The sequence below is a fragment of the Cupressus sempervirens genome, chromosome 7 (genome assembly GCF_028749045.1).
Source record: "Cupressus sempervirens isolate cs-2001-9-10 chromosome 7, ASM2874904v1, whole genome shotgun sequence".
NCBI classification, from domain to species: Eukaryota; Viridiplantae; Streptophyta; class Pinopsida; order Cupressales; family Cupressaceae; genus Cupressus; species Cupressus sempervirens.
Window position 1 is genome coordinate 781,263,525 of NC_143124.1, and position 15,500 is coordinate 781,279,024.

At 36.1% G+C, this 15,500-nt stretch overlaps 1 protein-coding gene across 4 annotated transcripts in view; it reads left to right on the forward strand.

The window, feature by feature from the left end:
* LOC149549661 (6-phosphofructo-2-kinase/fructose-2,6-bisphosphatase-like) overlaps window positions 1–14,393 on the forward strand; it is a 229,924-nt gene extending 215,531 nt beyond the window's left edge. For all 4 annotated transcript variants that reach the window (XR_016354132.1, XR_016354133.1, XM_089792961.1 and 1 more), the window contains exons 20-23: window positions 13,210–13,278; window positions 13,623–13,686; window positions 13,861–13,926; window positions 14,021–14,393. Coding sequence is in view for 2 of the 4 variants with exons in the window: in XM_089792961.1 (XP_089649087.1) it covers window positions 13,210–13,278; window positions 13,623–13,686; window positions 13,861–13,926; window positions 14,021–14,098 (277 nt within the window). In the remaining 2 variants the exon portion in view is untranslated. The remainder of the gene's footprint in view (window positions 1–13,209; window positions 13,279–13,622; window positions 13,687–13,860; window positions 13,927–14,020) is intronic.
* Window positions 14,394–15,500: the final 1,107 nt, after the last annotated feature.

The window sequence follows — 15,500 nt, forward strand, 5'->3', positions numbered from 1 at the left end:
TTTGAGGCAAACTTTTGATAGAATCTGACAAGGACCAGACTTTTGAGAGAATTGAACCAAGAATTCCTAGGTCTAGGAGAGAATCTAGCAACTTAGCATATTGTTATAAATTAATTAATGATGTTACCTAATCAAATAATTATTAAATAATTGGTGTTGAATAATAGAGAATAACAATTGAATAAACTATGATAGTATTTAATCAAATAAATAAATATCAAATAAAATATTTAAACAATTGACATCAACTATCCAATCAATATACAATACATAAATAAAAAGCATTTGAATATATAAGACGAGAACTAAACATATAAATATTTATAAAAAGTAATAAATAGTTGAGGTTCAAATCACTGCTAGCCAAGTGGACCCCTCAAATTACAAAATCCCATGAAGGCACATGTCGCATAGGCCCCACTCATATAAATGAGTGGGGATGATGCAACATGAAAAAAAAGGAAGGTAAGAAAAATAAACCTAGGAACCAATTGCCACGTATGATTGGTGGACTCACTCCATAAGTAGAATAGTAAATGGGGGGATTTAAGACCAAGTCAAAGAAATGCATTTGCATTTGAAGGGTCTTAAAGGGAGGATAATCACTACTTAAGGAGAAGATAAATATAATGTAAGGACCACCGAATATGGAGCTTTAAAACCCAAAATTATAGGGAGTAACACATGTAAGGTATGTGTTGTAAAGTAAGTGTTTTATTAACTAGAAAGGTTGTCTTTATTTGTTAAAGAAGTTTATTATATGACCTTTTTTTCATATACATACATACATACATATATATATATGAACATATTCATACATGGAAATTTACAAAAGATATTTATGTGTTGACCTTATTAATAGTACAAAAAATGACTTTTAAAAAGGATGATAATTAAAGATTTGATATCATAATTGACTAATTAATTATTATAATTCTTATGGGGAAATAATTGGTCAAGTTTCATCTTGCCAGTGTGAGAGGTTAGTGCAATCCTCGTATGAATGGTTATCACGCTAGTGTGAGAAATTAGTATGACCCCATATGAATGGCTAGTTGAGTAATAAATGAAATCTCATAGTGCTAGTGCGAGAGGCTAGATCCTCATATGAATGGCCATCATGCCAGTGTGAGAGATTAGTACAACCCACGTGAATGGCTAGATGAGTAATAAATAGAATCTCATAGTACCAATATAGCCTATAGGAGGTTTGGTCCTTGTATGAATGGATATCATGTCAGTGCCAGAGATTAATAACCCTAAATGAATGGCTAGATGAGAATTATATAATGGCTAGAGTATTCCTATGATGTCAACATAAGCATATGTGAACCTTAAGAGATGCACTCTAGAGAAGATGGTCAAATAACTGGGGGTTTGGAAACCCAATCTAGAGACGTCTTTAAGGTTGGGGTTAAGATAGAGGATAGAATAGTATATTGAGATATGTTATTATCGTAGTACTAACAATTATTTTGTAGGTTTATTCGCAAAATAAACCCTTTCTTGGACTTGTCCTCAAGGCACTCAATGATGCTGACCCTTACTGTAATGTCCCCATTTGTTACCAGTATCGAAATTTCAGGGATTAGCCTATTATTGGATCCTCGTAGGCTAATAAGGACAGTTAGAGGGTTTTTTGAAGATTGATTCGTCTCCAACATTCAACGATTTATGGATTTGGCTTTCATTCAATATCCTTTGGACTACATTTTCCATACTGACTAATTATAGTAAGGCAAGTGTAATAGAGATGGAACATTTCTATTTTTAGAAAGTGTATTTGGTCACATGGGGAATTATGAGGAGAGATTCCTATTTCAGACGGCATGACAATCAAACAAGTATTTCAAGAGATATTAAAGTTCAAGTGACTTCAGTGATTTATTTAAATATTTTGATGTTATTATAAAGTTATAAAGTCAGTTTATGACAAAATGACTTAAGTGACTAAAAGACGAAATAGTCTTTTATCCCACATTGCTAAGTTATTTGTACCTCTCCTCTTTTCAAATTTATAAAGGAAGGCATTCGCATTGGGATTGGACACAATGAAATATATTATTAGACAAATGAAAAGGGTCAGTTAAATGTGACTGGTTATTCTGGAGGACGAAACCTTTGGAATGTTTGAGGAGTTGGACGTAGCCCCGACCTCTCAGTGAAAATTGTGTTCAAAATAGATTAGAGAAACCAGACTTCAATCAGTTCCAGTTTTCGAAGTAAGTCTACTGACCTTCCCAGCATTTGGAGATGTTAATTCATACTGAGGAGAAAACCATCTTTTGCATCTCACCATACGATTGGAACACCTAAATTAGTAGGCTTTTAGTTGGGATTCCCTAAGATTTCAAGAGTCTGAGTCATTGTTGTTTCAGTACAGGACGTTGGAAGTTCATTCAACTTTTATATCGGCGATGGAATAGCATCTGCGGGGTTTTATGTTCACCATCATCTGCAGACAGTATAACCGAATTGGAGATTGGGTGATACATGATCACGTGAGCAAAGAGCCTTGGCAACGATATTCAGAACCCATGCATCCCTATAGGAAGACTGGGTCAGCCATTGGTAAAAGTGTGAAAGGGATAGAAGCTTTAGACAAGGAAATTTGCAGGTCGCAAGTTCCCTCACGCACAGAGTCCAAGTTCTTTGTAGTGTTAATTTGTGTTGGTCATACTACAAATTTATACTTAAATAAATGTTTCATAAATTGTTATGAGTAGTGGCTTGTTGTTATATGTACATAATCTGATTTAATGCAGCGAGGAATTATATATATATATATGATCAGAATTGTCTTGTGAGTTTACTCTGATTCTTTAATCTATATTGTCAACATTCTTGCCACCAACCTGTTGATGCGAGTTTTGTATCACTTACATAACATATTAGGATTTGAATATTTGATATGGGATATCAAACATGCAACTCCTCTCTTGAAAAGTTAATGCTCATGAAGACATAAGCAATAACTCCAATGTTCCTTACACTTGTGAATACTCACTCAGTTTTATCGATGTGATTCACTGTTAATCACGTAGGTGGCCTTACGCAAATTGTTGAGGATGACTTGGGCTTTGGTGGGTTGAAGGTGATGGTGGTTCAGTTTGTGAAATGTGCAGGGGCAGATAATGTTGATGGTGGTGATGATGGAGGATGTGTCTACCAAGGATGATGTTGGTGGGAAAGTGGTGGTGGTGGAAGGTGAATGGATGTGTTCTAATACTTGACTTACTCCTGTAACTTCCTTCTCTAAACTTTGACTACCTAGCTACTCACTATTCTACTCCTACTCCTACACATGGAAGGTTAGCAAATAGACGGGGATCGAATCTAATGAAGGTTAACTAGCAGCCTCACCTCGATAGATGCAATGATTCAAAGTAAAAATAATTTACCACACAAGGCTTCCCAACCAACCCTTAGGATGCTAGTGGTCTAGTATTGATCCCTATCAAACATCTACTGATGCTACCATACAACTATCCATGTACTTTATTCTTGCTTAAACAACTTGAAATGCAACCAACTTTAACAACTTGAAAAGAAATCTAACTATGTGGAAGTAGAAACCATGCAATAACACCTAATGTTCTTAATCACCATACAAGTCACAATAATGAAAAAGAGAGCAATTTTGGTATTATCTTAGCAACAATTTCTCCAACACTTTACAAATGAGAGAAAATGGTCTTATATATGGTCCAAAAATACAACGGACGGTGGAGATCAAAACAAGATCAACGATCCAGATTGGATCCTCAAAACCCTAATTAGGGTTGCCACCCCATATGCCAATGAGAAGACGCCACCTCATCAATGGACCAATGAAAAAGGTGCAAAAAGTGGCAACCAATGAGAAGGCACCAAAATGGTGGCCAATCAGAAATAGACACTTGTCCTATTCTAGAAGAAAGGAAAAATTGCCAGTTGGGCTTACATTAAATGATCTTCTAATAAATGCGTGTACAATTTCGCTTCTATATATCTTCTTTGCCAAGGGGGATTGTCCTTCCTTTAGTCTGTCCTTCATCCCTATCATGTCCACTGCACCGATATTGGTATCGTCTATTTGCTTCATTTTCGAGAAGAGGGGTGTTTTAGGCATCATATCCTCTTTGTCTTTCTTAGTGTTTGTCTACTTAGGATTGTTACTTGCACTAACATCCTCCATACTCATTGCCCTATTACGGGATGGTAGAGTGGTAGACTAGAAGGCAAGTAGAACCAAGGGAAGCAATCCTTTGACTAGAACGAAAGAAGGATGTCAACTTAAGAACCCCTTTCAACTCTAAATGATTAAAATTCACCTTAACCAATAGCTGGACAGCGACTTTTTGGAATTTAGGATCAGACCTCAAGAACTTCAAATCCCTTCCAAATCAGAATTTTACCATGTAATTCACCTCCAAATAAAATTCGCCTTCCAAAAAATTCGGCTCCCACAAAGTCGGCTTCCACAAAATTCGCCAAGCAAGAAGAGTGCAAATCTACTCTTGCAAAATCACCAACACCTCGAGAAGGAGAAGTGAGAAGTGAGGAGGAAATGGGAGAGAGGCCTCCTCTTATACCCAACTTTCTTACTCCCCCCAACCTAGCTGACTTGGACCCTAGGAGCAAGAAAAACAATAATCAATGCAAAATTATGGCCCACAATTTAATGCTTAGCTAAATATTAATTTTGCGAAAATGAAAATTGCTTTTTTAAATTGCCAATTAGTTTCAATTTGCAAAAAGAAATTAAACAATGCCTTGGAGATGTTAAATGCTTCCATTTAATGAGGATTTAGTAATTAATACGTCATTAAAATTGGATTTTGGCTAATCAAAAGGCATTTTTTCAATATTAAATTACCAATTTCATTAAATGGCAAAAAGGTTTCAAGGCAATTTTAATCCATTAAAGACAATCTTTTGCAATTTGATTTAAATCAATTTTGCGAAGCAATTTTAGTTTTTTAATAGAAATAAAATTATTTATCTAAAGTTTTAAATCGATTTTGCAATTTTCTTTCATCATAACAAAAATTAATTTTCTCACCAAAAAAATTTCAAGATTTTCCAAAAAAAGTTCAAATCTAACAAAATTTTATTTTTTGAAAATTATCCATATTTACACAATTATACCCAAATTTACAATTTTATCTTTCCAAGTTGGAATTGACTTTGAAATTTGTTCCGCCTAAGGATAGAATTGGTGGCTCTAGAAAATTAAGTTAAAAAAAAAAAAACCAGGTGAAAATAAGCTAAGTCTCTCCCACATTTGGCCTAAAGGTGTCCAAGGCTCAAAATTTTCAAAACTCAAAAAAACCTTATGGACAACTTCAAAAAGCTATTGCCGAGGCGATCAAGAAAAAAGGGGGTCCCCAAAAATCTTTTTTGGGGTGATGGTGTGAAAACCTCAACATCTGGCGACTCCACGGGTAAAATGTTCCTGGACGTTTCAAGAATACAATAACTTAGAACAAAAATCCCAGGATGGCTTTCCCGAAATCCTACTTAAGGACAAGCACTCAACAAGGGCAAAAACTCTCAAGTTGAACCTGAGCATCCTAACCATATGTTACTCACGTGTGTGCAAATGATTTATTCCCTGCTCGACAAGATCTTGATAATTTCTTAGATTCATCAAACTTAGCCATTATAATATCCTTACTTCAAAAGCAACTTGGATAGAGCCTCGCTGCCAGTCAGGCATCCATGGCCCTGACGGAGTTATCACTGTGGCACCACAATCACGATTCTACCTTTAGTAATTATTTTTATAGCACCGATAGAGATGATTGCAAACCCTTGAACCAAATTTTATCTTTATTTTCACTTTGATACTGCTTTTTCTCTTTTCTCATGATATTTTCTCTTTTTTTTTCTTTTCTTTTCTTTTCTTTTTTTTTAATCTTTTGTTTGCTTTGCAGGCAATGAAGCTTGCAGAGGGTTTGGAAGACCACATTGGCACTGAAGCAGGTGTATGATTTTTACTAAGTCCAACTTCACTTCAAGACAATCAAGAACTCAGAGCAATTAAGTGTGAGTAGAATGTTGTAACCATACCAGAGATAACTCAAGAACCTCTATCGAGTTAAACCCAAATTTAGTACAAGTCCTACCGTAGACCAACAACTAAACACGTATTTTAATCTCCGAACCTCGCCAAATGTACTCAAGAAATGAACAAGACAGACTTCGTTTTGTCACCAAAAATGTAAAATGTACACCCCTCACCTACGAGTGAGAACATGGACCCCCCTTCGCACTTGCAAAGGCCCAAAACCAAAACTGCTATTCTCCAACTAAAGGAAGCTAAAAGATTTCAAGTCAAATGAGTTGATGCAAACTAAACTCGAACTTCCTCACAACACCTAAACTAAACAACTAAAAGAAAACTACTCTAAACAACTGAAAGGTAAACTCTAATCTACCCAACTAAAAGGGAAACTACTCTAAACCCTTGGGCTAAATGGTCCAAAACAAACTCTACTCTAAAGGATTGAAAGCAAACTAAACTATTAACCGAAAGAAAACCTACTCTAACTATGTACAAAGGGCTCTGAACAGAGTCCTAGGCTTGGAAATAATGCTTGAGGAATTTCCCATTGACAGGCAATGGGGCATCCTCGCTAGTAAGTGTCTTAAGTCTAAACACATTATCTCCAATGATCTCGGATATCTGGAAAGGACCCTTCCGAAGTTTATCAAATTTATTGTGTTGTCCTTTCTTTTCATGGGCTTTGTCCCAATATAAGACCAAGTCAGAGATCCTGAAGGCCTTATTTTGCGCTCTTCTATCGAACCAACATTTCACTACCCCTTGGTGTTTTGTAAATTTCTCTAGGATTTCATCTCTTTTCTCATCTAACTGCATCAATTGAGCCAACCTAACTTGGACTCTATCTTTGTTCTCATCATAGTATTCCTGTATGAACCTCAAAGTTGGAGTTTTCAATTGAATCGGGAATACAAGATCTTGTCCATAAACCAAATGATAATGTGTGATTCCTATGGACTCTGTCACTCTAGTTCTATCCGTCCACAAGGCGTATCTCAATTGTGTGTGCCAATCTTTTGGGTTCCTATCTAAGAGTTTTCCAATCACGATCAAAAGGTTCTTATTTGTAGATTCTACTAGGCCATTACCCTAGGGATAGTATCCTGATGAAAATTTTAAAATAATCCCATGGTCAAATGCCCATGTATGAAATTTTAAAGAAGTAAAAGCAGAACCATTATCACATACAAAAGAAGAAGGACAACCAAACCTGGTGGTGATTTTTTCTTCTAAGAACTTAATGACAATCTCAGTAGTGCAATTCTTGAAAGCTTGGGCTTTTGACCATTGAGTACAGTAGTCAGTTGTGGTTAGAATATACCTGTGTTGTGCTGAGGAAGGTTGATTGATGGGACCAATGAAGTCAAGTCCCCACATCGCGAAAGGTCTCACCTCAATGATTGGCCACAAAAGCATTGCTGGGTTTCTCTGTCTCTTTGCCACAGTTTGGCAAACATGACAAGTCTTCACATGCTCGTGTCTTTGAAAAAAGTTGGCCAGTAATATCTGGCTCTTAGTATCCAATGTGTTATGGCCAAATCTGATCCATGTCCTATTCCCCATTTATCATGAAAATGTTCCAATATGTTCCTTGCTTCTTCCTTTCCAACACATCGCAAATATACCCCTTCATGATTCTGCTTGTACAACACTACTCCTTGTAGCATATATCTTTTGCTCTTGAATCTTAGTGCTCGCTTTTGCATTGGGTTCAAATGTGAAGGACATCGGTGATTTAAAAGATAGTTGATTATGTCCTGAGACCATTCATCGGGATGTACCTCTTTCAATTCATAAACCTGTTGTACAAGCCCAAGTCCCTCTGATGCCATGTTCTGTGCCAATTGTTGTCTTCTAACCAATTTCATCGGTTGGATCTCTATGTCATATTCTTGAATAGTGGCGACCCACTTGCCTCTTCTTTCTCCAAGCTCGCTTTGTATTAATAGTGTTTTCACTGCTATGTCAGGCACAATTGCATGTACTTTGCTTCTCAAGATATAATGCCTAAATTTCTTTACCGCTTTCACCAAGGCATAGGTTTGTTTCTCCACATTTGGGTAGTTCAACTCAGCCTCCCTAAAAGGTGCACTCATGAATGCAATTAGATGCTCTTCACCTTCCTTATTCTTCTGTGTTATAATGGCCGCACATGCGTGATCAGAGGCGAAAGAATATATCTTGAATGGCCTCTCATAATTCGGGCTTTCTAGGACTGGTGCATTGATAATAGCATGTTTTATCTCCTCAAATGCCCTTTTCGCTGCTGGAGTCCAATCTACTTTTCACCCTTCTTTAACATGTCATTCATTGGTTTCACAATCTCAACAAATGCAGATATAAACTTCCTTACGAAGTTGATCTTTCCAACGAACGTTTTGAACTCTTTCTTGCTACTTGGCACGCCAAGTTTGGAAATTGCTTCCACCCTCTCTGGATCTATCATTATACTCTTCTCTGAAATCACATGTCCCAGAAGCTTCCCTTCGGTAACACCAAACATGCATTTCTTCCGATTCAAAGAGATTCCAAACCTTCTACATCTTGTGAAAACTTTCCTCAAGTCCATTATGTGATCCTCTCCGTTCTTTGAAGATATTGCTATGTCATCCATGTAAATGATAATGCATTTATCTTTTAAGTCCTTAAAGGCATAGTCCATAGCTCTTTGAAATGTTGTGCCTGCATTGATCAAGCCAAAAGGCATCCTTCTGTATGCAAATGTTCCCCACTTCATGGTGAAAGTCGTCTTCAATCTATCTTCCTCTTCGACTATCACTTGATTGTATCCCGAGTATCCATCCATAAATGACATCATTTTAGCTCCGTTCACAATTTGCAAAACCTTGTCCAGTGATGGCAATGGGTAATTGTCCTTTTCTAATGCTCTATTCAGGTTTTTGAAATCCACACACAACCTTATCTCTCCATTCTTCTTCTTGACTGGGACAAGATTGGCGACCCGCATTGAGTGTCTCATTGGGAAGATGATTCGCGCATCGAGCAACTTCTTCACTTCTTGATATATCAATGTTTCTAACAAAGGGTTGACTGGCCTTTGTCGCTGCCTGAATGGCTTACTCCCTTCCTTTAGTGGAATTGTGTGTGTAATGATGGTAGGATTATGTCTTCAAATCTTCATATCCCCAAGCAATCACGTCAGGGAATTCCATCATCAAATTCAATATATCTGCTTTCTCCTTGGGTGTACAAACTTTCCCAATGTGGACAATCTTGGGACAATCCTTTGTTCCCAAATTAATTTTTTCACATGCATCGCCTCCTGTAGGTTGATACTGCGTTTTGTGGAATTGGTCCATGTCAAATATTCTTTCCAATTCAATCATTCCCTTTGGAATAGTGTTGGTCTTTAGGCTCATCACTCCTGTGTCAATCTCCACTTCTTCATCCACTTCACCATCTATGATTTGTGCTATGAAGACATCTAAATTGGTCAAGAATTTGAGAATATGCCTATCATCTTCGAACACCTGGAAATTCTTGACATTGTCTGGTACTGATGGAACCGATGCCAACTCAACCCTAAACTTCTTCAAGCCATCCAACTTAATTGGTGCTAGTGAGTTTGCACTTTGTGCGAGGGCATTTGCCACTTGATTGTTTGCCCTATAGCTGAACTTGATGTTGAAGGCATCAAAGCTTTCTATCAAATCCCAGACTCGGTTTCTATAACTCTTCAACCTCTTGTCACGGCAAGCGAACTTCTGCTTTATTTGTTCAATTATTAGATATGAGTCCCCAAGTACATGAAGTATTTTGGCACCTTTCTTAATAGCACACAACAAGCCTAGAATCAATGCTTCATATTTTTCCATATTGTTGGTGCATGGGAATTGCAATCTGTGTGCCTCCAAATATGTTGCCCCTGTTGGGCTGACTAACTTGAATCCAGCTCCGGCTCCTTACTTGGTTTTGGAGCCATCAAACCTTAGAGCCCATATTCCATTGCTTTCTTGATACTTCTCCTTTTGTAAATTCTTCAACTCATCTGTTTCATCATCTTCTTTTATTTCTGCATTGGGTGGTGTAATTTGGTTTTTCATTTCACCCATCATGCTACTTTCTACCTCGTCAACTTGTTGAATCTCAACCTTTTGTTTGCCATGTTGATCCTCTCGTTTTAAAGCCCCTAGGATTCTCTTTTCAATTTGTTCCAAGGCCATTGTACACAAGGAGCAAGATAACTCCGAGTGGAATGCATTGTGAATTCTGCACCAGTTGGGTAATAATAAATCTCTTACTGGCGTTCGGTTACCCAACTCCATCCCTTGTTGCACAGTTCTGGTCACGAAATTCTTGAAGTTCTCAAACATGCCTTCACCCTCGTCAGATGAAGCATCTGGATCTAACTCAATCAGGATCTCGGTGGAATCCTTTCCTTCGCTTATGATGTTCATAGTCAACACTTTTGCCTTCTTGGGTCTGTAGGTGCTTATATTTGTTTCAACAAACAATATTTCGTTTGGTTCCTCATTTTCCATGATTGTCAATCTCAACCTCGAGGTGCTTTCGATTTTGATTTGATTGGCTAGTCCTTTCCATGGGAGCCACATGTGAGAGAAGTTCGTTGCCATATATCCATTCAATCTTCTAGCCCAATCTCTACCTAGGATCAATCCATAGGTATCAGCCACATCTACCACGGAAATGTCTACCATGTGTTCCATTCTTGGATCAAATGCCAATTGCATGTGTATGTTGTGTAGCTTGCCCACTACCGACACTTCTATCTTATCCAGTTGAGTAACCTTTCTATTGGAGCCCAAAGGCGTGATTCCCAATCTTCTGCAAATGTTCAAAGGCATGACGTTACTTGATGCTCCTAAATCTATCAAGCAATTGTGAAGCAACTTTCCGAACATCCTTACTGATAGCAAAAATGGGGCTGGCTCATCCTTGTTAATACACTACGAGTGTCTTATGTACTTGCTTTGGCTTCACTCCGAAATCTATTGGTTGAGCAACCTCTTCTTTCTTCACCTTTTCTTCATTGTTTATTGGGTCTTGATTCCTTTGAATTTGTTGCTTCGTTGTCGTTGATCCTTGAGCCACGTAAACCCCACTAGTTATTGGGATCTCCTATCATATTAAATCTAATTCTGATTTATATATGATGAAATTAGTGATATGTCATAGAGGATCATTGGTACTTCTTGTTAGAGTCGCCAATGGATTCAATCCTCCAAGATCACCTACAAAACAAAAGAAGATGCCTTAAACAAGAGAGAAGTGCAAAATATTGTTTGATTATTGTAAAATAGATTGGATTGATATAGGATACTAATTCTCAAACATTTGCATATGCTACTTTGCTTATAAAGGCAAGGCTGATAGATGGGATTAAACAAGACTGTGACACCTGTCTTAATCCTATCACACGAGACAACTAACTTGATAATTATTAGATAACCTAGGACTAGAGAAAGAAATGCTAAAGATAAGATTTAATTAACAACTAACACCTTCTACAAAGATTTGTAGGACTTGAGTAAATATGTTAATAGGACCTACTAGTGAATTTTAGTCAAGTAAAATATTTTATTCACTGTAATACCCTTAGGGATTTCATTTCAAATTTTTACTTCTTCCAAGTGGGATATTTTGTCAAACAGTTAGTTAGCAAGGAGTTCATGATTTTCAGATTGTGGTAAGATCATGTTTGCAGGATTAAAGAAATTTTGACTCTCATACTGCTCTCACAAATGAACCATCAATACTTTAAAGAGTCTGAGATTTGAATACTAAACTGCTGATTACATAAGCAAACTATTTTCGAAGTCGGGCCCAATCCAAAGTAATATTTAACATTGAAAGGCAATATGTAATTTCTAAATTGATTTGCTAGAATCCGATCTAGCTATTAGCAATTAACATTCTCTACATACGTAGAAACATGTCTATACACCAACATGTCCTCCTCAAGATCTCTACATATATGCCGTCATTATGAAATCGATTAAGATGAGAAACACAGAAATTTATTAGTGCAGATCATTTGGTGTTCGATCTCTATATTGTACATATTCAGATTTATATTCAAAGCATTATCATATCAAGAAGACTTATCTTGTGGAGCACCATTACAACCTGCAAGAAAAAGAAATAGCAGACATAAACATACCATTCAAGAGTCAAAGAATTAAAAGAATATTTACAGTTCGAATCTGAAATAAATCTAATCATTTTAACAGACACAAGTCAACATTCATGAGCATAAAATTTTATATCTTTTACTGTAAGAAGATATTTTGGAATAAACATTTGCACACAAGAATCACAGGAATCATAAGGACACGCCCAATAATAAAAGCAGTACAGAAGCTATGAGATAGTGATAACTCTTAATATTGTACCGCAATAGGATACATCAAGATGTGTTAACAATGAATATCATCGTGACATAATTAGGTATAAACCTAAAGACAGTATTACAGTAAAGATTAGTGTTACATAATTAGGCACCTGATGGGTCATTGAATGTAAAATGATGTACAGCTGACATAAGACGAAACAACTCAATTAATTAATCCATTTGGGTAACCAAGTCAGCTCACGTGACCAAACTAATATTTGAACTCCAAAGATAAGAAAGCACATTTGGACCTCTAACGATTCTGGCATGTCTGTGTGCTATGACATTGATTTTAAACATTCTGTGGCTCCTGTATTTGGAAAATGAGTACAATTCAAATGTTTGTAGTTCGAGTTGTATTTTATGTAAAATTTTGCAAAAGACATTTGATGATTCTTGCTTGAAGTATGCTCTTTGTTTTTGATGATAGCCAAATTAATTTTTTCACTCCAGAGATAAGAAAGCACATTTGGACCTCTTAACAGTTCTTACATGTCTGTTAGCTATGATATCCATTCTAAGCATACAGTGGCTCCTATGTTTGGAAAACTGGAGTACAATTCCAATAATTGTAACTATAGTTCTATTTATGTAGAATTTTGCAAAAGAAATTTGAAGATTGTTTCTTAAAGTTATACTCTTGTTTATGATGATTGATGCTTACATACAATACTATTGCGAGGAAAAACTATTAGAATATTTGATTAATGTTCTAAATATATCAAACCCTAAATCTGCAATGGAATTGACTCTTCATATGAACTAATATAGAGTTTTTGTAATGCAGAGCACGGAAAAAAGACAAGTTGAGGTATCGGTATCCTCGTGGCGAGTCATATCTTGATGTCATTCAAAGGTTACATTTAATTCATTTTTACTTTCCATTTCATTACTAGTGTTAATTGCTTCTCACTGTAAAGTTGGTAAAAAATGTAGCACTAGAGCTACTAATATTCTTCATCCATTTATTTGATATGAATTTTTGGCCCAACCAGGGGATCTTAATTCTTTTCCCTAATAATAAAATCTGAAAAATTAGAAGGAAAGAAAAATCATTTAGGATCCTGTGGCATGACCTGGGCTGACCTCAAGAAAGTCAATTATAAGCAACCACCAGAGGGCAAAATAATCTGTACATTTCATTTTTGAGCATATGAAATTTTGAAAAAAGGTGAGTGGATGCATTCTATTTTGTTATAGGTTAGAACCTGTCACTGTTGAGCTTGAGCGACAACGTGCACCCGTGGTGGTTATTGCCCATCAGGTGATTATAAAGTTACAAATTATATTATGTTGCAAACATGTCATGCAAACTTTTCCTTAAGTTTTTAAAAAATAGGAAAAGAAAAAGAAAAAGAAAATTGAATTCAGTTTTTCTGTTATCTAAATTTTATATGTCAACGTTGCCCATTGTAAGTGTGTCTTTTTTGCTATCTAGGCTATCTTGCGTGCCTTGTATGCATATTTTGCAGATAGACCTTTGGAAGAAGTTCCACATATTGAGGTATGTGAACTTTCTTTATGTATTTTTTCACGTGATTGCCCCTTTCTTAGATCATTTCTTCATTCTTCATTCTTATTTGTCTTCTCATCCCCAGATCCCATTACACACCATAATTGAGATTCAAATGGGAGTGACCGGTCTCCAAGAGAAGAGATATAAGTTGATGGATTAGTACATGCATATCAATGGTTTTTCACATTCTAATCTTTAAAATTGTGCATGAAATTCTAGTGATGTCCACAATGAACTATCATTTATTGTTATAGCATTTTCTTTGTATAAAGAATTATGATGTATGTTCCTACAGAATGGAATTATTCAATTTCATGTTTATCATGGGAAAGTTATATTACAAGTCAATATTATGATATGGTTGTTGTAAGAAAAGGCTAATGGGGTGTTGGCACATATCAAAACATGTGTACACTCTTATTCATAAATCAGGGAGGAAGTTACATTGGTTATAATTTATATTGTTTAACCCTTTTGTATATAATTTATTATGTCCATGTCTAAAATTCATGCTAATATACTGTAAGTTGAGACAACCCAAGATTGTATTGATCTAGTCATAACAATTGCAATGTACTTTTGATTAACACAATAATGAAGATCGATGTTCTTGGTAGTAACCAATGGATGAATGTAGTGGAGTTCCAATGTTTTGGGTCCGCTTATATGTGAGCTCTTTGTTAGCTTTGTGACACTAATTATGGATTGTTGAGTTAGTGTGACTAGATCCATCTTTTACAGGGTGTTACTATTGCAATTGAATTTCTTGGTCAACTTGTTCTTCGTCAACTACAAAAAAAAGGAAAAAGAAACAGTCAATTATGTCCTTGAGATTTTGGCCTTGAATTGTTGATGACATAGGGTAGCATTTTCAATCTCATTAGATGACCATACTTTATTTTTATAACCATCCTTATGTTTAATGTTAGTGGAATGATCAAGCACCTCCAATACCATCTTATTTGGATTTTCTAGGTAGTTAATTGAAGCATTACCTCTCAATTTGTTGTTCTAAGTGGTGAAATCAACTTGAAAAGGATTTATTTGTCATTCACACACCTTAAATCTAGAAGATTGATACCCTAGAGTTGCTAAGTTGTTGACATTATATATTTTAGTTTGTATGGTTAATATTGAAGCATTGCCAACCATGTTGGATCTATAATGAAGCAATGACTCCATTGCATTTATATATGAAAGCTGGAATCAATTAAACGACACACTAGCTTTTGTGTTTAAGAGACACTAGATCAAATCACAAACCCACACTAACCTCATTTGCTAAAAAAATGCCAAACACCATATTGAGAAAGATTATTCTGGCATTTTATGCTGCTTTCCTTTCATTGAGGAAAGGAAGACAACCATTCACAAGATGACAAAGAATGACCAAGTGAGAACAATTTGCAAACTATTAAGTGTTATGACATTTTGCGATCCTTAGACATGCACACCCGGGCCCATGCATGCATTGATGCACATACACACATGCATGCATGGGTGCATGCACACACCCACACAAACACACATGCACATGTGTAGACACACAATGCAACAACTAC